Source organism: Delphinus delphis, chromosome 12, assembly GCF_949987515.2.
Source record: "Delphinus delphis chromosome 12, mDelDel1.2, whole genome shotgun sequence".
Lineage (NCBI taxonomy): Eukaryota > Metazoa > Chordata > Mammalia > Artiodactyla > Delphinidae > Delphinus > Delphinus delphis.
In genome coordinates this window covers 30,915,870-30,938,391 of record NC_082694.2, presented here as the reverse complement: position 1 = coordinate 30,938,391, position 22,522 = coordinate 30,915,870, and the positions used below count along the sequence as shown (strand labels likewise).

At 39.9% G+C, this 22,522-nt stretch overlaps 1 protein-coding gene, 1 non-coding gene and 1 pseudogene across 6 annotated transcripts in view; 1 reads left to right on the top strand and 2 right to left on the bottom strand.

Annotated features, from left to right (window-relative positions):
- The window catches only part of TIA1 (TIA1 cytotoxic granule associated RNA binding protein), a 31,541-nt gene extending 25,068 nt beyond the window's left edge, over positions 1 to 6,473 (bottom strand). For 4 of the 5 annotated variants that reach the window (XR_009521422.1, XM_060026420.1, XM_060026419.1 and 1 more), the window contains exon 1: positions 6,190 to 6,473. Coding sequence is in view for 4 of the 5 variants with exons in the window: in XM_060026420.1 (XP_059882403.1) it covers positions 6,190 to 6,215 (26 nt within the window). In the remaining variant the exon portion in view is untranslated. Of the gene's footprint in view, positions 1 to 325; positions 382 to 6,189 lie in introns of all 5 variants that reach the window. The other variant, XM_060026421.1, reaches the window with a different exon arrangement.
- A 277-nt stretch (positions 6,474 to 6,750) lies between these two features.
- TRNAG-CCC (transfer RNA glycine (anticodon CCC)) lies at positions 6,751 to 6,821 on the bottom strand. The gene has a single exon. It is a non-coding gene; the product is annotated as a tRNA-Gly (tRNA).
- Positions 6,822 to 8,786: 1,965 nt separating this feature from the next.
- LOC132435356 (phagosome assembly factor 1 pseudogene) lies at positions 8,787 to 9,956 on the top strand (annotated as a pseudogene).
- The last annotated feature ends 12,566 nt before the right edge of the window (positions 9,957 to 22,522 follow it).

Here is a 22,522-nt window from a genome sequence, read left to right as displayed (position 1 = left end):
CCTAATACAATGAATAATCCTTGACTGAATTCTAGATTAAGGTGTGGGGGGGGCAAGAGCTTTTTCTTACAGAATTCTAATTAATAAATGTAGAAGAAATGAGAGAAATCACCATTAAAACACCTTAGTAATAATCGCTACTGACAAGAATTCTTTGATACACCTCCCTCTCTGAAGTGAAGCTTAATTTCCCTCTACTTGAGGGTCGGCTACCTTAGTGACTCAATTCTAACTGACAGAGTATGTCGAGAAAAACAGTAGTCATTGTACAGTGGAGAAACAGTACCCTTCAAAAGTGCCACAGTAATGAAAGATATCTCCTTACATATTACAGGATAGAGACATGACAACTGAACACAATGTGGTATCTTGGATTAGATCCTGGAATAGAAAAAGGACATTAGTGGCATGGGGAAATGGTAATAAAATTTGTAGTTAACAGTACTGTACCAATGTTAATTTCTTAGTTGTGATAATTACATCATGGTTATATAAGTAAGATGTTAACATTAAGAGAAGCTGGGTGAAAGTCAAACGGGAACTCTGTACTATCTCTGCAACTCTTCTGTATCTATTCTTACCCGACTCTTGTGCCTATAAGAAATCCTAAGGATTGCATATGTCTAAATGAAAAAAATGGCTCTTCTGAAAATTTAATTCTAACATCTGCTTTGCTAAAGGTAGATAATCCAGTGACAAGCTGAACAGTATTTAGGGAACCCGGAGTCTATCATTTACTCTTTGCAAAACTTTAAGATTTTCTCAGAAATATTTTCTAAGTGATTTACGTAGTTTGAAGATAGCTAATAATAATAATAAAACATACTTTAAAAAGCACTAAGGTCTGTATTGCCTTTATATTTTTTTATTTGATGTGGCCTGCTGTATACTATATGTTCCAGGAGGCTTTATCAATTAACTCTACACACAGCTGTTCGAGAAAGTCTCTTCAGAGGAAGTTACACAACAACTTGCTCTCAACCTTCGACACCAATACAATAAACTACAAGTAACATATATACTTGTAGTTCATTCCCATTTTTATATAAAAATGTTTCTTAATTGTCCCATACTTTGTCACACACTATTCTGTTTCTGAAGTGAAAGGATTTCCTCTTAACAGCATGGATTTAAGTTACCTGTGTAACAGATTTTTTTTTAGGCTGCCAAATATCTTCCTGTTTTTAGAGAAATCCTCACTCTGTGGCAAAGCCTGACTCCTCTTCAGAAGATGAAAAGGCTAAATATGGTTATATAGTCTCCCTTGCATGTGATCTGGGCTAGCGCAATTACAGATACCAGTCCTGAACACAGAAGACAAAGATAGGGGTGAAAGAAGCAGAGACTGAAGAGAATCCACTTTGGTGGCAAACAGCCGCAGAGTCCCATGCCCAGTGAAAGTGGAAGCTGTAGTATCAGGTCCTCAGTAGGTGTGGCAGTAGTATCCTTTCTGGGATGATCTGTGGCTTGATTAGGACTGTAGGCCTGACAGTTAGTTGTCTCTTTGCTGAACATTTTCTAAGCCAGGTTCCATAACCTTCCTGCAAATTCTGGGAGTGTCCAATATCTTTTTAAACAAATTCCTTGTATGCCTGAATTTTTTTGCAGCTTGCGTTTAAGAAAATACTGAGTGATACAAAAATTGATACTGGAGCAGTTGTAAGCCAAATTCCCTGTCACAATGTCAACTGGACTACTAAACAAAAATGTAAATTTCTTACATTTATGTAGTTTTAATTTTTCAAGATGCTTTTTATTCAAGAACGTTAAAATATCCCTTTCTATGTGTTCCATGAACTTTTTGTTAACAGCATAGACTGAAGTATCCCATGTTGATATTTATTATATCACCTCTGAGAACATGTACCAATCTTGTGCAGAACTGGAAAGTAAACATCCTCCTTGGGCAACTGGATAAAATATGAGCATAAACTGTGTATTAGTTAACAATGCTGACTCAGTGTAGCCTCCTTAATATGAAAATTATATTGCCGTTACATAAGAGAATGCCCCTATTCTTAGACGTATTTAGCCCCTAAGTGTCATGATGTCTTCTCAAATGGTTCAGCAAATTTGGCTAACTATTAGCAATTGGTAAAGCCACATGAAAGTTATCAAAGTCTACAACGTACTATTTTTGCTACTTTTCCATAGGTTTTAAATTTTTCAAAATAAAAAGCTTCCTGAGGGACTTCCTTGGTGGTCCAGTGGATAAGACTCCATGCTCCCAGTGCAGGCACCCCAGGTTCAATCCCTGGTCGAGGAACTAGATCCCACGTGCATCCGCAACTAAGAAATCTACATGCTACAACAAAGATCCTGTGTACAGTAAAAATAAATAAATCTAAAAAAAAAAAGCCTCCTGAGAAAATTCAATGGAAAAAGTCATCAATGCTAGTGAAAACTTGACAGTTCTGGGATAGGATTTCATGTCAATTTAATATATACTTTTAAAGCTGATATTAAGTTCAAACAGTTATAACATTGGAATCCAAAACATTTTAAATATTCATTTTGATTAGTACAGGTCTAGAAAATTTAAGCTACAAAGAAAAATTTACAAGGCAGAATGCTGTATTGGGTTTGTTATGAGCCACAATCGTATAAAAATGCAGACTTTGATATGAGGCCTCTGAAAATCTGAGTGAAAAACATGAATACATTTTAATCTAATGATAAATTTCATAAGAACAGAGATTTTGTTTTCATTCATACTATATATCTACTATCTAGAACCCTGCCTGGAATATTTAAGTGCTCTATAAATATTTGTCAAAGAGATAACTGTACTCTCTCAGAATTACTTTTGAACATTTGCAATTTGCTAGGGAATTAACCCATTCTGCCTGAGTCCCTCTAGTTCAGGGGGGAAAGGTATATGTCTCCTACTAATTACGAAATTATGACAAGAGTATATTATACGTTACAGGGAATACAGTCAATAATTTATAAAATAACTATAAATGGAGTACAACCTTTAAGAATTGTGAATCACTATACTGTACACCCGTAACTTATAAAATATTGTACATCAACTATATTCAATTTAAAAAAAGAAATTATGTATGACAGTAAATGCTCGTTGTACATAATACAAATACTATATACCAGCATCATAACCTTATTATTATTTAACAACTGTCTACTCTTCACAAAGGACACTCTGTTGCGTGATAGCTGAAACCCTCTTATTTTATCAGCTAGCACCTCCTTCACTTGGAGAACAGACCATATGCAGCCAGCCATCTCTTGGTACTCCCAGGGGATTGTTTCCTGGACCTGCCCCCTCCCATGGTTACCAAACCCCATGGATGCTCAGGTTTCTTACAACTGGCCCACCATATCTGAGGGTTCCACTTCAGTGGATACAGAGGGCCAACTGTACATAAACCAGTCTGAACAAAAGTATCTAACACTATGCCCAGAAGACTTATTAATAAGATATCCATGCTCTCAGGACAGTTCTCGTTTTAAATTATATTTTACAACAAACTAACATTCTAGATGGCTGATAATTACGCGTTTGCAAATTAAAGTTATTGCTGACTTCACTCTCACATTCAACATCCAAACCACTGGCAATTCCCACAGCTCTGTTTTCAAAACATTTCCAGAATCAAACCACTTCTCACAATACGGTTGACCCTTGAACAACATGTGTTTGAACTGTGTGGATCCACTTATACACATGGAATTTTTTCACTAAATATGTACTACATGATCCACAGTTGGTTGAATCCACAGAAGCTGAGGTCTGACTCTAAAAGTTATACATGGATTTTTGACTGCTTGAGGGCTGGAGCTCCTAACCCTTGCATTGCCCAAGGGTCAACTGTACATTTCCAGAGTAGTGCTGACAAGAAATTGAACAGTCTCTAACAAGGCACTGCTGAACACTCGTTTGTGGCAAAGGAAGGCACTTCCTCTGAGCCATTCAGGTACACAGGCAATACGGAAATTCAGACTGTATCTTACCCTCAAGAATGAGTAAAATCTTGATTCACTGCTTGAAACTGTACCAGTTTTTAAAACAAATTTAATGATCACTTACCATGGACCAGACATTGCTAAGAACATATTAAAAGCCTCTGACTCCCAAGGTTATTCAAACAAACATTTTATATTAAAAATAAAAAACACTGCTGGGAAAAATCAGGGATGAGCACCTACTCATATTTAATCAAGATTGGTCTGACTGGAAGAATGGGAGTTTTGGTTGAGAAAGGCAGAAGCGAGGGAGGGGATAATAGGAAATGTTAAAGCATGGACTACTTTGGGGAAAAGATTCTTGGATGGGGTGTTCTAGTAAAGCATACAAGGCAAAATTAGTCATAAATGTAAGTGTCAAGAGTTGAGGACAGTAGAGTTGCAGGATGATGAACAAAAGGGTATATGACTTGGGATGAGTTACTTTAATTCTAAGCTTAGCTTTTCCTCAGCTGTAAAATGGACCCATTTACTGCAGAATTCTGATGAGGATTACACAAGCTCATAAAGCACTTAACAGAGAACACATGGCAAACGATAAGTATTCAATAAATAAATAATAAATTAAATAATAAATAAAACTTCATTAATTCTCCTGCAATGGTTGGTCCCCTGTCCCCAAGCTAGTACTGCTTGCTTTTGTAGACTGGCCTAGGAAAGCTTAAGTTGTCTTCATTATTTGATATTCCCAAATCAACGTACTAAATAGGTTAAATTCTCAGATTATTTTTGGCAGTTTCTGAAATTAAAAACTTCAAAATAAGATTCTTAAAGACATTATAAAAGATGAGCCGTTCTTAATCCAATATGCTGCTGGCTATCATACTTCCAGCGAAGAGGCAAGAGGGAAAAAAGGTTTCCATAAACTCTATGGGGCTAATGATGTTTTAGGGAGTATTCATCTACAGATATAATCTTTCAAAAGACAAAAGTCATGGGCTAATTGCTGCATCCTATTAAAAAGACACATAACGTAACTAACAGATTATGAGACAAACTATCAAAAAAGTTTACCTATTCATTAAGAAAACAAGTGTAACTATATTTCTCATATAGATTACAAAACGTAAACTATTTTGTTGGCGAAAAAAATAATTGATTACGTTGTACTTCATAACAACTGTGATATCCAGAGAGTTGCAAAAAGAAACCTGAGCGTATTTTTATTGCCTTGAGTTCTCAAACTGCCAGTATTCTAAGAATAAAAACAAAAAAGCTACGTCAAAAACTCATCGGGCTTTTTCTTCTTTTCGAGAAAAGCAACAAAGGCAGGATCACCTCAGCGGATAATATTGCGAAAAAAACAAAGGAGAGGGGGCGGGGAAAGCAACACGACAAAGAAAAGATCCCAAACTAAGATCACTTAACACTAAGTCTAAAAATTCTCAGAGATGACTAAATATGTTAAGGTACTTATCAATTGTTGCTTCATTAAAAACTCGCCGCTGCTTCAACGACATGTCAATCAGAAAAGTAGCAAGCGACGATAAAAATGCATTATATTCACTTCCCCTCAGTTAATATATACCTCCGGGGGAGAGTTCCATTTTTAAAAAGCAGTTTCAAGATCCTTAAGGGGTCCGATTTGGGGCTTTTTGATCAGGGGAGGGGGTGCCACGGAAGGAAAGCCACAGAGAAGTTCAAGAAAAAACATTTGGCGTTTTTCCAGTTGGCAACTGCGAGAATAAAGTTTAAGTCCCTGAAAATCAGTATAAGCATTTTCAAGACAAAAATTCTTATCAACGAAAGACACTGAAAGGAAGAGTTTCTAGAGAAAATCAAAGTAAAATGAAAGGGAGACGGCTGTAAAAATCAAAAGAGGTTAATCGAGACGCGGGGGAGGGGGATGGGGGGAGAGAAGAAAAGCGTAGAACAAAAAGGCTAGCCGAGTTCTAAAAACAGGTTTGAATGAAAATCTTTTCTCCACGCGTAAGACCACAGAGCGCCCGGGACGAAGCCAAACGCGACGCTGTGGGGTAGTTACGCGGCAGGGACTAATTTAGAGGGCTGAGCCCCGTCTCCGTCCATCTCGTCCCCTCACAGCCCGGGTCTCGGTCCCTAGGCATCCCGGTGAGCGCTAGGGAGAGGAACCATGATATCGCGGCGTCCGCGGGGAACAATAGGCTGGGGAGCGGCGCAGAGCCGAAGCTTCGCTCCGGGACCAACACCATCCCGCCCCCCTCATCGCTGCCCCAGACTCACAGAGTCTTAGGCATTTCGTCCTCCATGGCTGCTGCTGTCGCGGCGGCGCCTCCGGGTCCAGCTCTCTACCCTTTACTACCTCACAAATCTTTTGAGCTGCTATGTCTGTGAAATAGCTGGGTTTCTCGGCCGACCGGAGGTTACTCCGCCCCCTCCTTCGGCGGCAATTACACTAAACCACCCGGCCCAGCGCGAACAATGAAGCCCCAACACAAGATGGCGGCGAGCCGGGAGCCTTGAAGCGGCCAGCGAAGTGACCCGGGCCGCGCAGGCGCAGAAGAATCTTGCACTTTCAACCTCCTGGCCGCCAGGCTGCACCTCAGTCCTTATATTCACTCGTTGCGCAGCCGCTCTTCCAGCGACGCTCGGGGATGTCTCAGACTGCGCAGGCGTAAAGGTTAACTAGTTCATGACTTGAGGAAACTCTTTTGAATTCCACTCCAGATTCGAATGTGTCAACAGTAATTTATAGTGAAATATAAATATTCATGGAAATGAAAAATTGTGTTTCCAGAAGAAGAAAGATTATAAAAATTATTTAAGGCAAGGACAAAAGTTAGATGCGCCGCCCGGGAATCGAACCCGGGTCGCAAGAATGGGAATCTTGCATGATACCACTACACCAGCGGCGCTCACGATATTTGGTCTCGCTGAAATGCTTTAGGTTGACGTACAAGCAAACGTGTATTCCCGGAAGATTTGTTTATTTATTCAAAAATAAAAGTTTATTGAGAGTCCATATAATCTGTTACTTTTCATATAAGAAATGATTTCTTTTCTCTCATTCCGATACAGTTGAATAGATGTTCCTGCTTTTTCTGTACGGAAAAAATCTCATTAAAAAAATTTTTATTTTTAGCTTAAAAGAGTTTCAAGGGACTTCCCTGGAGGTGCAGTGGCGGGACTCGGCGCTTCCACTTCAGGGGGCTTGGGTTTCATCCCTGATCAGGGAAATAAAACCCGCAAGCCACACAGCGCGGCCAAAAAACAAAAAGTTTCATTAAGAATTTGTCTTCTTCATATATACACTACCAAATGTAAAACCGATAGCTAGTGGGAAGCAGCCGAATAGCACAGGGAGATCAGCTCGGTGCTTTTTTGTGACCACCTAGAGGGGTGGGATAGGGAGGGCGGGAGCGAGGGAGAAGCAAGAGGGAAGAGATATGGAGATATATGTATATGTATAGCTGATTCACTTTATTATAAAGCAGAAAGTACACACCATTGTAAAGCAATTATACTCCAATAAAGATGTTAAAAAAAAAAGAATGTCTTCTTGGTATTAACCAAATTTTTGAGAGCCTGGAATGTATTTCTAGATCTTAGCGGAATTTTTCTTTATATTTGAATCTCCTTGGTATATTCAATGTATACTGAAAAATATTTAAGAAATAGTTCTTTAATGCAAATAGGTCCCAAGAATTCTAAAACCAACTGACTCAGAATATATACAAATTTCAGCCCTCTTCCAGGGAAGCAGAAAAATTAGGGCTCTGAAATGTACTTCAGTATACTCATTATGTGTTTTGTATTGCATTTCATAAGTTATGTAAAAGTTTTTAAACATTGGGAAATGTACATGCCCCAAAATGTGGTGTTTTCTTTGGACTAGTTCCTTTAGACTTCGATACTTTTGGATAACCATTTTTAGAATTGTCTTTAGAATCTGGTGCACATTCTTGGGATTTTATTCAAAGATATCAAATATTAGTCTTTTGGGGATGAATAAGACAAATGTTAATAGTGGATAGTATTTTTAAACAACGTTTTGAGATGTAATTCACATAACATACATTTCTTCCATTTAAAATGTACAGTTTGGGAGTTCCCTGGTTGCCTAATGGTTAGGATTCCGGGCTTTCATTACCACAGCCTGGGGTTAACCCCTGGTCGCGGAATTGAAATACCCCAGGCTGGCAGCCAAAAAAAAAAAAAAAAAAGGAAAAAAATGTATAAAGATAGAATGCACAGTTCAGTGTTTTTGTTTTGTTTTTTCAGTACACGGGCCTCTCACTGTTGTGGTCTCTCCCGTTGCGGAGCACAGGCTCCGGACGCGCAGGCTCAGCGGCCATAGCTCACGGGCCCAGCCGCTGCGCGGCATGTGGGATCTTCCCGAACCGGGGCACGAACCCGTGTCCCCTACATCGGGAGGCGGACTCTCTACCACTGCGCCACCAGGGAAACCCCAGTGTTTTTTTTTTAGTGTTATCACAGAGATGTGCAACCATCTCTATAATCAATGTTAGAACGTTCACCGCCGAAAAAATGAAACCCTTACCAATTAGAAGTCACTTCCTATTCCCCATTCCACCCCCCGCCACAACCCACTAATCTTCTGTCTCTATAGATTTGTCTATTCTGGACATTATATTGTCCACGAAAAATTTGATTAATAGTCAATCTAAGAAAGCAATAGAGAATTTTATTTGAGCCAACCTGAGGATTATAGCCCGGGAGACAATCTTTCAGAAAGCTCTGAGGACATTTCTGCCCATTAGAAGTTAATGCACAGGGCCTCCCGAGGCTGCTGCCAGTCAGGTGAGCTCCGGTCTGTCTGCGCTGCGGCAGGGAGGCCGCCGGATCAGCGAACCAAACCAATGCTGGGCGTGGAGGTGGTGCCTCAGTGTTCTCTGGGAAACAAGCAATGGGAAGGTGCACTGGTCTCCTCTAAGCCATCACCTCATCTTTAACCTGGCTCAGGATGGGATGAAACTATCAGAGACTTAAGGTGATCGAAATATATGACTTGACTAAAGTAAAGTTAAAATATTGTGGTGTGCATTTCAATTCTCAAGCCATAGCTCCCACCATTGAGCAGATTGACCAGTCTTTCGATGCAACCCATCCTGCAGTGTACAACTCCACTGAGCAGCTCTTCCACCTCAACTTCAGAGGACTGTCTTTTTCTCTTTTCAGCTAGATTCATGGACCGAGGCTCCCAAGTGCGAACCCAGTTTTGCCCATGGTCTGGCTTCTCTCCAGACAACACACGAAGCAATCGTGAAACGAATGCACATCTACAGTGGAAACAGCCTACAGGATACCAAGGTTCCCATGATGCCCCGAGCTGTTTCCTGGGCAATGTGTGTGCTGAGAGTATAGATGTTCTTTGAGATGGAACTGGACCCTCAGGTTTATGACTTCGCCTACTTGCCGCAGGTTGCGGACCCAGCCTATTAACAGATGCCAAGATGTGGGTATTTGAATTCTTAGTGTATTTTGGCAGTTCCTGCCAAGATGTTCTTAGCATGCTTACCTCTCCACACAAGGTCTTCTACAAGTCAGAAGACAAAATGAAGATTTATTCTCCTTCTCCTAATAAGCAAGTTCCATCCAAGTGCGATGACTACTTTTTTAAGTACTTCACTCTTGGAGTGGACATCCTCTTTGACGCGAATACACTCAAAGTGAAGAACTTTGTCCTATACACCAATTACCCTGGACATTATAATTTTAACATTTATCACCACTGTGAGTTCAAGAATCCACTAACTGTAAAGAGAGAAAACACAGATGGTCAGACAGAAACGTGCATGACCTACAGCAAGGGGGACAACATCCAAGAGCTTCTGGGCCATCCTGTGGAGAGGCCTGTTGCTCTGCACAGGTCCTGCTCCCCAGACAACACCAACCCATTTGGCTCCACATTCTGCTTTGGTCTTCAGCGGATGATCTTTGAGGTCATGCAGAACAACCACATTGCCTCGGTGATCATTTATGGCCCTCCCAGGCCTGATGCAGACCTGAGGGCCACGGAGCTCCACTAGGATCATCACCACCCATGCCCCTCTGCCCCATGGAACTGTGCATCGCATCCTATTCGGCAGGCCACCCTGTGGGTTTTCTTGGACACCTTGTCAGTGTGGAAGGGCTGTTGTGATATTTTGAGCTCAGGCTGGGTGCTCTGCCATGGGGTGAGAGGCCCAGATATTCCTCTGTCCATTCTTAGCCTGCTGGTGCCAACAGAGGGCACAGACTACAAAGAGAAGCACAAACTCTGAGCCTTGATACCTGGACCCAGGAGCTCTCGGCTAACATGTAAGGGGAGAGTGTTCTGTCTCCCCTGACCCACACACATTGGGAAAACTTGAGGCTCTTTCTGTGGCTGAGGACCCAGGCACCCAGGACAAGGACAGGGTCCTGCCTTTGGCCCAACATTGCCACATGACCCTTAAGGCAAGCAGGTAGCATGTCCATAGTACTTGGTTGCAACTTTTGTACTACATCCACTTTAGTTACTGGATGAGCTGGCTGTGGCCAAGGTGGCCCACCTGCCCTTCCCTGTTTCTTTCATGCATGCACTCCCTGCCAGGCCCAGTAGGCACACCCAACTGGTTGAAACACAACTTTCTCCCATCAAGGTACGTGCCCAGGCCTGCTTCCCACCTTTCTTGGAGCCAGGCTTCAAGGCCGCCTGTTCCTCTACTCTGCCCCAACCTGGCTGACAGGGCTGCATGTTTCCATCCTGTTTGCCTCTTTTATTTAATGCCAGAGTTGTAGCCAGAGACAACTTCCTCCTTTTTTGTGTTTCAGCATTCTGCTCTGTACTATGGGCTTGACTCCCCTTCCCTGACTCTGGGCCGTGTCCCCTGGCCAGGCCCATTCATAGCTCAAGTCCTCTGGGGCTCAAGGAGGGCTGGGCTGCTCAGTCTCTTTGTGGAATTTGCTAAGGAAAGTAGTATATGTGCTTTAAAAATATTAATCCTTTTGAAAAGAATTGAGAAAAGAAATGTATAATTTTATTCCATTTTAAGTTATTTTCATTTAGCAACTTGTGATACATAGATGACAATTTTGTGAGTTTTTCAAATGTGTGTACAGATTTTTGTAAGTATAGCTCTTTTGTAATTAACTCATGTGCAGCCTCATCCTGTATAGTTTAACATCCTGTATAGTTTAGCCCAGGGGACCTGCCTTGGGCTCCTGTGTAGTGCCTGGGCCCACAGCCAGGCTTGTGTGGCATTCCCATGACTTTGGGACTGATTGGTGTCTTCCCATGTGGATTGTGGCCTGGCCAGAGACCCCCCCCCACCACCACACAACCCACTGTGGGGCAGCCAGGACTGTTCCCATCCTCTTAGAATGGGGGAACCTTCCTCATGCCCTGCCTGTACCCCTCCTCCAATAAAGACCTATGCCCTTAGCAACAGCTCACCATGTGCTGTTGCTGGGATGTTTGTACTTAAAAAATAAATAAATAAAAGAGAATACACAGTTATATACATTTTGAAGACAAAGAGTTATATATCAAATGATGTATTGACAGTTTACATAGTCCAGATCTACATGTACAAGGCAAGTAGTGAGTCATCTTGATTAAGGATTAAGAAAGGAATATGGGGATTCCCTGGCGGTCCAGTGGTTAGGACTCGGCACTTTCACTGCCCAGGCTGTGTTCAATCCCTGGTCGGGGAACTAAGATCCTGCAAGCTGTGTGCTGCAGCCAAAAAATAATAGCAATAAATAAAATAAAATAAAATACACTTGAGCTGGAAATGAAAACCCTCTTTAGTTGAGAAGGAAAAGAAATAAAACAGCCCCATGTTCAATGCTGCCTCATCCCTCATGTTATGTCTCATCCCTCATGTTATAGCCTAAGGAATTACCTTTCTGGTGCCAGGAAGAATTGCTCTTTACCATCAAGCAGGCATTCCTGTGTCCTTTAAGGAGATCTGGTTTATGTATAATTGTAGAAGCACAGTGCACACTAAAAAGGAGTATTGGCCCAAATGAGCAGAGAGAAAGTTTTATGTTTAAATGGTTTTTGTCCTCCCTTAAAAATAGTTTTATTTCATCAATTCCCTCTTTTGATCATTAATTTTTTTTTTTTTTTTTTTTTTTGCTCTATGCGGGCCTCTCACTGTTGTGGCCTCTCCCGTTGCGAAGCACAGGCTCCGGACGCGCAGGCTCAGCGACCATGGCTCACGGGCCCAGCTGCTCCGCAGCATGTGGGATCTTCCCGGACCGGGGCACGAACCTGTGTCCCCTGCATCGGCAGGCGGACTCTCAACCACCGCGCCACCAGGGAAGCCCCGATCATTAATGTTTTGATAGAAAGCATTAGGTGATCAAATATTTGGTCCCTTGATGCCACCTGTGGTTGCTTACCTGCCCTGGGTCTGTCATGTCCCTCCATTGCCAGTTCTAAAAGCCTGGTTCTTTCTTTCCTTTTAGGGGGACTGTAGTGGTATAATGTCTGTCAAGCACTGACAGTGAATTCCAAGTTGCCCAGTAGGACTTATGTCAATTTTACATTGCATGTGCATTGTGCATGTTCATTATTTTATAGAGAACTATAGATGTAATCAATAGTTTCAATCAGTTTAGATATTATTATTTTAGTAGAAGTTGGTGACACATAGCATGAAATGCAAGAAACCATCACTTTACAAGTTATACAAACTGTCATCAAAATTACCAACGGGAGTAAGAATGCCATTAGTAAAGATTTAAAGCAGGACCCCCACCCGCCGAACCAAACCTTTTTCCTAGTATTTCTCCTAAACTGGGAAGAAGATCATTTAGAGTGGAAATTTGCGTTTTCATATGTGTCACGATATGGGTCATATTAGAAAACTCTTGGGAAGCAGTTAAAATATCTAGGGCCATGTGATTTTTTATTTTTTATTTTATTTTTTTTTGGCGGTACACGGGCCCCTCACCGTTGTGGCCTCTCCCGCCACAGAGCACAGGCTCCGGATGCACAGGCCCAGCAACCATGGCCCACGGGCCCAGCCGCTCTGCGGCATGTGGGATCTTCCCGGACCAGGGGCACGAACCTGTGTCCCCTGCATCGGCAGGCAGACTCCCAACCACTGCACCACCAGGGAGGCCCAGGCCATGTGATTTTATAGGACCTCTTTTCTCATCATGGAAACTTCTGAATTGAGCAAGCTAATGGCTTGGTTACTATCATTTAAGGCTTGCTGGGTGAATTTTGTTAAAGTCTCTGTGAATAATGACAACTTCTATTCCAAGTGAAGGAATAAATATTGTGACCAAACGATCATACCAATGCAAGACTGATTGATCCCAGTGTGTTCACATTAAAGGCAGATTGGCAGGGACAGTTTCAAAGGCTACCTGTAGGTGACCTTGCGCATGAGTAAAACCAATTGTGCATCTTCCTAACCAACCTGGGGAGAGGCAACGCCATAAAGTTGTTCAATAAATCCATTGGATCCTGGTAGGAGCTAAGTAATATATATATATATATTTATATCCATTATCTCTTTTTTAAATTAATTATTTTTATTATATTTTTGGCTGCATTGGGTCTTCGTTGCTGCGCACGGGCTTTCTCTAGTTGCAGCGAGCGGGGGCTACTCTTCTTTGCGGTATGCAGGCTTCTCATTGTGGTGGCCTCTCCCGCTGCGGAGCATAGGCTCCAGGCGCCCAGGCCTCAGTAGTTGTGGCACGCGGGCTCAGTAGTTGTGGTGCACGGGCTTAGCTGCTCCGCGGCACGTGGGATCTTCCCGGACCAGGGCTCGACCTCGTGTCCTCTGCATTGGCAGGCGGACCCCCAGCCACTGTGTCATCAGGGAAGCCCTAAGTAATATATTTAATATCTAGTGAAAAGGAGTATTTATAGTCAGGTTCTGAACAAATGTCATTCATTGGCTGAATAAGAGGGTCCCACTTAGTGATATCAGTGGTAGCTGGCACAGTCCTAGGGTATCTTTCTTCTAAAATAAAATTTCTAAGGGCCATCCAGTTAGAGCCTTGGAGAGAAGAAATCCACCAAGGTACACCCGGAAGAATCTGTCGTAGATTACTCACTGTAAAGCCAACAATTGAATTAATTTTAAACCCTACTTAGGTTTTGTGCCCATGATAGAAAAAATTGATATATGCAAAAGTCCACAAAATCAATAAAACACTATAAATAATCATATAAGTCAGGTCCAGCATCTCAAGATAGCTGTCTAATTCTGATGTCATTGTCTTTTTGTCCTAGTGTGGGTGTAGTTTCTCTTCTATTTGAGCACTGTTTTAAAGTGAGTTGAGGTCAGCAGTCTTCTCTATAGACCAGCCCAGTGCAGGACCCTTCTAAAGTGGGACATAAGGATCCAAAAGTCAATTTCCTTTAGTTTTACTGTGTATGAGCTAGTCAAGTGTACCTGGTAAGGGTCTTTCTATCTAGGTTGGAGATGGACCTTTAAATAATGTCTTTCCCAGTATGCATAATCTGCCTGGTTGCAGGTCATGGGACAACTGATCTTTGCCCAAAGACAGACTACTGGGATAAGCTTCAGAAAGAAACTTAGAATGTCCTTTAAAAAGTTAATTAAACTTTACAATAATATAACATAGTAATGAGGAGCCCTTCAGGAAGTGAGTCCTAGGTAGAAAATATAAAACCCCAAAGACATGAACAACGCTAGAACTGAATATCCACAAGTAATTTTTCTCTCTAAAATTATCCTCATTTCCACCAAATATAGCCAAATTAAGACTAATTTGTTTGTAAAATAAGCCTGGCTTCAATAAACTTACCTTAATTATTTACATAAGTGTAATTGATTATATAGGCTCTTTAAATTGGCTTTGCTGGAAGTTTTCATAAGGAATCTCAGGTTAAACTTTTAAAAGGCCTGTCAAGGGTGGGCAAGCCACATCAAGGGCTTGCTATCAGATTCTGCCTGTGGTATCTATAGATTTGGGTGAATTCCTCTCTTCTCAAGGTCCCCAAAATATCTTGAGATTCCTGCACCAGCCAGCAGGTGGACTTCTTTATTTACCTGGTAAGGCTGCTGAGAACACTGAAAGCAGGGTACCAGGCTGTTTTCCAAGGGGCTTTATAGCTCCATAAAGTTCACCTTAGTTCTTTAAAGTTATTTGGTCATATCTGATTCTATCATATTCTGTAATACAACATTCCAGTCAAAGCCATGTTAATATAACCAATGTTTCCAATTATGTCCTGTTATAAGGAGAACAGATTCTTCTTGAACATATACAAATAACTATATTGCCTAAAAATAAGAATATTCACTAAGAGTTTCCAAATTCTGAAGTAATTAAGTTGAGAGAAAGGATAAATATTTCAATTCTGCTTAAAAACGTACAACTTACCAAGTTGCTATAAGTCATTATTAGCTTAAGAGGAAACATTTCCTTAAAACTGGAAAACAAAGATTAAAAGCCAAAAATATTTTAGACAAAAAGCCATAAAAATTATAACCATATTCATCAGTTCACTCAGTCCTATGTAGCTAATCCTTGTTGATCTTGATCATCTGTTAACAGTTTATGAAGCCATTTTGTTTTCCATTAGAACTCTTTAACTTCTTACCCAGATTTGTGGTATGATTTGAACGATATCAGAAACCTGTACTTGTCAAAAGTTTCTTTCTATGAATATTCTTGAAGATGAAGCATTTTTTTTCAAAAACATCAGAGTACAACAATAGCTGTCCATAAATGGTAAAACGACTTTAGGGCTTCCCTGGTGGCGCAGTGATTGAGAGTCCGCCTACCGATGCAGGGGACATGGGTTCGTGCCCCGGTCTGGGATGATCCCACATGCCGCGGAGCGGCTGGGCCCGTGGGCCATGGCTGCTGGGCCTGCGCGTCCGGAGCCTGTGCTCCGCAACGGGAGAGGCCACAACAGTGAGAGGCCCGCGTACCGCAAAAAAAAACAAAAACAAAAGACTTTAAAAGGTATGGTTAAAGATCTAATTACAATGCAATTGACAAAGAAACTTGGTCTCATCAAATCACGTTCTTTTTCTTGCTGACAAATTTTTTAACAGAGATTGTAAGATCTTATTTGACTTCTAGCAAACCTAGTACTTAATGTTGATGGTTCCACAGACACATCTGTATCAGTTAAACCAAAAAATTTAAACTAATTTTGATACCAAATATTAATTTAACATTGAATACTTTCCAGTGAACCTGAAATTCACTTGGGTTAGTTTCTTTTATATTTCTGAGTATTTACATAAGAGCTTAGTTTTATTTAAGCCAATTAAATAGAGCTAATTTACATTAATTGGCATTTAATTTTGGTAAAGCCATCCGAACGTAAAGATATATCATATCTATAACGTACACATGTATAGACAGACACAACCAAAGATCTCATAGCTTCATTTTCAAGTCTAGTCATGAATCAGGTATTACAATATAAACTCACTAGTTTGTAAATAACAATTGGAGTAAGTTAAGTTTATCTGCATGAGTTTAAAAAAGCCTCTTTTCCACCTTTTTTTCCTCTCAGTCTCAGGAATTGGAGATGGTTTAGATAAGAGTAAGGTAAGAGTTCCTGAGAGTCCTGGTAGAACACTTACATCTCAAGGCATAGGGAGAGAAAAGCAAGTCCCTCGTAGAAGATCTTGTTCCCTTAGGGTCTGAATTCTGAAAAGATGTTTATCAAGCTGGCATTATATAACTGCATATGCAAAGCCAGTTTGGGAATGTCAGAAAGAGCCCCATCTTGGTCATTTTCAGGGCGTGACTTTCCACAGTTCCCAACTAAGTAAGCTCTTGCAGGTATCAGTTCCATAAGTGTAATACATAAGCCCAGCTGGGTTCCCATAGGTGCCTGTCTGTCAGGGAGCTGTTTGGCCTTTGAGGAACAATTTCCCATTATTAATTTGGTAGCCTAATTCAACAACTTTCTGAGAACAGTGTGGTGTATCGAATGTGTGCTGCTTCTGAGTCTAGCTCCTTAGAGAGTTAACCTTGGATTCGTTTGACTCTTTTACATGTCTCTGTTCTTCCCTCTGATAGTCTAAAACTGCTTTGGGTGCTCAGAGCACTAGATGATCAGTCTTTACATCATGTGTCTCAGGAAGAGCAGAAATGACTTAATAGTACTGGGATTTCCTGTGAGACTGCTCCATGTCACAAGGATTAATCCTCAGACATTTCCACTAAGTTCTCAGTTGCCTGAGGACACCTTGTGGCCAGAAGGAGCAAATGTCCCTTTTCTTCCGAGTGGAATAATTCAGCCTCTCATTTCACTAGCTGTTTGTTCAGACCATATATCTACTTGTTTTTCAATTAAGCCAAATTTAACAAAAACCTGGCCACCTATCTGGGTTTTCCTGAGCCTCCCACCCAGATCCCCCTAAGTCCCTAAGAAATGTACCAGTGCTCTTTAAGACTCCAAGTCTTAAGTAAAATCAGCTTGAATAAAATTTGTAGGACCATCACCTAAAACAATAAGATCTGGATATCAGGAGAACTTACAGGAACACCTGAAAAGTACTGAGAAGCCAGTGGAACTCAAAGGACCTGAGCTGGTACTGAACAACAACCAGTTCAGGTAGTCTCCAGGTGTCCTCTGATGGGTATCTCTGATATCCTGTTGGCTATGCTATGCAAATGTCTATGAAAAGTTATTAGTAGTCAATCTAAGAAGGAAATAATTTTATTCGAGCCAATAGAAGACAGTCTTTCAGAAAGCCCTGAGGACTGTTTTGCCCATTAGAAGTTAAAGCACAGTTATATACATTTTGGAGACAAAAGGTTATATATCAAATGATGTATTGACAGTCTACGTAGTTCAGACCTCCTTGTATAAGGCAAGAAGTGGGTAATTGGTGACCCCCTACAAGATTAAAAAGTAAATGTTATATCCTAAGAAACTACCTTGCTGGCACCAGGAAAAAGTTGTTTTTATGGTTGAGCAGGCATTCCTACATCTGCTAAAGAGATCTGGTTAATATATCATACAGATGTACAGTGCAACAAGGGTAGTAGCCCAAACAGGCAGAGAGAGAATTTTATGTTTAAAATTTTTCTTGTCCTGCCTTAAAAATAATATTATTTCATCAGTATAAACAGAAACATAAAATATGCAGTCCTTTGTGACAGGCTTATTTCACTTAGCATTATGCTTTTATGGTTCATCTATGTTATAGCATGTATCAATACTTCATTCCTCGGCTTCCCTGGTGGCGCAGTGGTTAAGAATCTGCCTGCCAATGCAGGGGACACGGATTCGAGCCCTGGTCCAGGAAGATCCCACATACCGCAGAGCAACTAAGCCCGTGTGCCACAACTACTGAGCCCATGCGCCACAACTTCTGAGCCTGTGCTCTAGAGCCCGCGAGCCACAATTACTGAAGCCCGCACGCCTAGAGCCCGTGCTCCAGAACAAGGGAAGCCACTGCAATGAGAAGCCTGCTCACCCAACGAAGAGAAGCCCTCGCTCGATGCAACTAAAAAAGCCCGCGTGCAACAACGAAGACCCAACGCAACCAAAATTAAAAGAAAATACTTCATTCCTTTATCTTGTTCCAAATAAAATTCCTTCCAATGGATACAGCAGAAGTATTTTTTTAAGCTTTGAAAAGTTTGTTAAAACTTTATTATTTTATTATATATTATATATATTTTTAAAGCTTTATTAAAAACTTTAATAAAGTATTAAAGTTACAACTGTGTTGTCCTAAATTAGAAATAACATCCAGAAAAGAATCAGGGTTATCTTGAAGCAAAAAGACAGCTTTATTGTTCACAAGGTTTGCAAACTGGGGATACACAGCCCTCAGCTGAAACTGAAATTGTGTTCTCAGTGGGGGAAAGGGGTGAGGGATTTTTAAAAGTGAAACCCTCAGAAGCCATAGCTGGGAGACTTGTAAGGGGATTGGATGGCCCTTGCAGACTGACTACAAGTCCTCCCATCATGATCAATGATTGGCTGTCATTGGAGCTTCTTGATTGGGGCTTTTCTACGTAGGACCCTTAGCAGAATAAAAGTCTTTAAAGTTTTTGTTCGTGGTTTTTCTACGAACACAGAGTATGTGACTGAACCCCAGGTCTGTCATGACTGCCTGCCCCATTTTATTTTTGGCCCCCGTTAGCCACACTGGTCCATTTTCTATGTTCTTCCTTGGGAGATTTCTCTTATTTTTTTACTTTTTCTTAAAGGACCTTATTTTATTTTCAGAAAAGTAGCACATGCTCACTGTCACAAGTAAAACAATGTAGATAAATAAGGAAATGATTAATAATCACCTTATCCTCCCCCCATGAGTTTGTAAGCTTCCACATCTTACTTTGCATGCATACAGATGCACATGTCTGTAAGTACTTTGGCGTTTTGTTATTTTTTAAAATGTGGTTACACCATGGATATTACTTGCAGCTTTCTTTTCTCACTTAAACTTGCATCATAGATATTCTCCAGTTCAACTAATATGGATCTAATTAATTGTTATTTTAAAAGCAGCAAAGAGTCCACAGAATATGCCACAATTTTTTCGGTGGCAAATTGAATAAGTGATAAATGGCATTCATTGACATACATTCAGGTTTCACCTATTTTTTGTTTGTTTTTGTAACTTTTAATCTCCCTCACCTATTTCACTCCTTCCCATGACCTTCTCTCCTCTGACAATTACCTGTTCATTCTCTGTAACTATGATTCTGTTTTGTTATGTGTGTTCATTTGTTTTGTTTTTTAGATTCCACATATATGTGAAATCGCACAGTGTTTATCTTTCACTGTCTGATTTATTTCAGTTAGCATAATACCCTCTGGGTCCATCCATGATGTCACAAATGTCATGATTACATTCTTTTTTCTGGCTCAGTAATATTCCTTTATATATATTATGTATAATATATTCCTTGCTACGTAATATATAGGAAGGAATATCTAATATATAATTTTATATATATCTAATATATTTCTTTCTATTTTTTCTATATATATTTATTTTATATATTCATTATATATAGTAAATATATATATCTATATGTATGTATATTTATATACTTCTCTATCCATTCATCTATTGATGGGCACTTAAAATGCTTCCAAGCTAAACATCCATCAACAGAGGAATGAATGAAGAAGATATGGTACATATATACAATGGAATATTACTCAGCCATAAAAAAGAATGGAATAATGCCATTTGCAGCAACATGGATGGACCTAGAGATTGTCATACTGAGTGAAGTAAGTCAGAGAAAGACAAATATCATATGATATCACTTATATGTGGAATCTAAGAAAAGGGTACAAATGAACTTATCTACGAAACAGAAATAGAGTCACAGATGCAGAAAACAAACTTAACAGTTACCAGGGGGCAATGTGGCTTACCCTCTGACAATGGCTTTTGCTGGGTCCCATATCTTTTGGGCCATTGCATTTTTGTTTTCTCATTTGTCTTCAGGTATTTCTTGATTTCCTCTTTGATTTCTTCAGTGACCCATTGGTTGTTCAGTAGCATATTGTTTAGCCTCCACATGTTTGTACTGTGTTTTTTGCACTTTTTTGTTTCTTGTAGTTGATTTCTAGTCTCATAGTGTTGTGGTTGGAAAAGATGTTTGACATGATTTCAATCTTTTAAACTTTACTGAGACTTATTTTGTGGACTATCATGTGCTCTATCCTGGAGAATGTTCCTGGTGTACTTGAAAAGAATGTGTATTCTGCTGTTTTGAATGCAATTTTGTTTATATATCTATTAAGTCAAACCGGTTTACTGTGTTGTTTAAGAACAGTGTTTCTATATTGATTTTCTGTCTGGAGATCTGTCCATTGATGTGATATTGGTGTTTAATTCCCCAATATTTTTGTGTTCCAGTGAATGACTCCCTTATGTCTTCTAGTATTTTACACCTGTTCCCCCCCCACCACTACAAACAATGTTGCAGTAAGCATCCTGGTACATATACCTTTATGACTAATTATTTTATCTCTGTAGATTTCCAAACATGGGATTTATAAATTAAATATTGGGCTGGCCAAAAAGTTCATTCAGTTTTTTTCCATACCATCTTACGGAAAAACCCAAATGAACTTTTTGGCCAACCCAATATTATCTTTTTATGTATCTTAATAAATAATTGTTGTTAAAAGGTTTTAGTCATTCACACCCCCACCAACAAAGTCAGTACCTGAGATCTATGTCTACTCCACCTTTTTTTCTGCATTAAGATGTTATTATTCTTATTAGTTTCCCCCAGTATGATTGATGAAAACTGGTATCTCTTTGTTTGCAGTTACATTCATTTAAACTATTACTGGAGTTGAGAATTTCTTCATCTTGTCTTTTTGACCAATGGCACTTGCTTTCTCTTTTGTGATTTACCTAATTATGTACTTTGTCTGTATTTATATTGAGTTGTTTACCTCTTCTTAACCATTTGTAGAGTTCTTTGTATGTTTGTGATATAAACCACCATCTTGTCTGTCATTTTAGTGGCAAATATTCATTGTTTTTTTAAACTTTTAAAATTTTATCTCTGGTCATCTGAAAATGTTTATGTTTTATGTAATCAAATATGTTTGTCTTTTCTCATATTACCTCTAAATTTCCTATCTTGCCTAGGACAGAATAAATATCATTTACACTATTTAGAATAAGAAAGAAATGAGATGTTTGGAAGTAACAGCATATGCAAATGAATTTCTTAAGGTAGTTCCAATGAAGAAAAAAAACCTGGAGACATAGCAGAATTATTGATTTCAGTGTTGTTATAGACAAAAAAAGTCATACACTTGTTAAATTTTAACTTTTATCAGTAATTTAGTATTTCACTGGGGAAAAGTCCAGTGTGAATACAAAGCTGGACACCTGTCAACATTTAAGTTTTAATCAATGATATACTGTTGCAATAGGGAAATATTCAAATCAACTTCGATTTGTACATAGGTGATCTCATGTTTTAAAAGGAGAATGAGAGAATGGGGGTGGGGGCATGAGTAGGGGACCAGTAAAGTCAGGGAAATGAAAGATTACAGAAATTGAGAAGCAGCTGTTAGGCAAGTGAAATCCCTCTGCTTTCGTTAACTGCTGCTTATCAAATTTAGTCTCCAGTCCTTCCACAAAGACTAGAAGATAGGGACTCTATCTTCATTTGTTAGCTGGAACTAACACTACATTTTTTTGGCAGCCTTGAGTTTTTTCAGATAGGCACTTTAAGGGAAGTTGGGCTCATTCCAAGGATGCGGCTTTGAGCTGTTGTAAACTATGTTCGTCTTTATATGCTAAAGCTGAGGCCTTGTTGAGAAGAGGTCTCAGAAGAACCTGGCTAGAGTTTGGTCAAGGAGAGGATCTTAGTGTCTAGGTTCTTAAGGAGACTGCTTTCTTGAACGCTTCTTTGAATAAATATTTCTTATATTACTTTATTATTACACTTCATATACATGGTAACATTTTCCACCAATGACTTAAAAAAAATCTTTTTGAGTTTTAGTGACAGTATTCTTTTGAAAAGTTAAGAGTGCAGAATGAGAAAGCCTTCAATCCACCTCCACTGTGCAAGTCTTTTTTACTGTCTCTTCATCAAGGGTCCTTTCAGCAGAATCTTTCCTAATGTTTCAGAAGCAGAAATGAAAGTTTCCACTTAGGACAGGTGT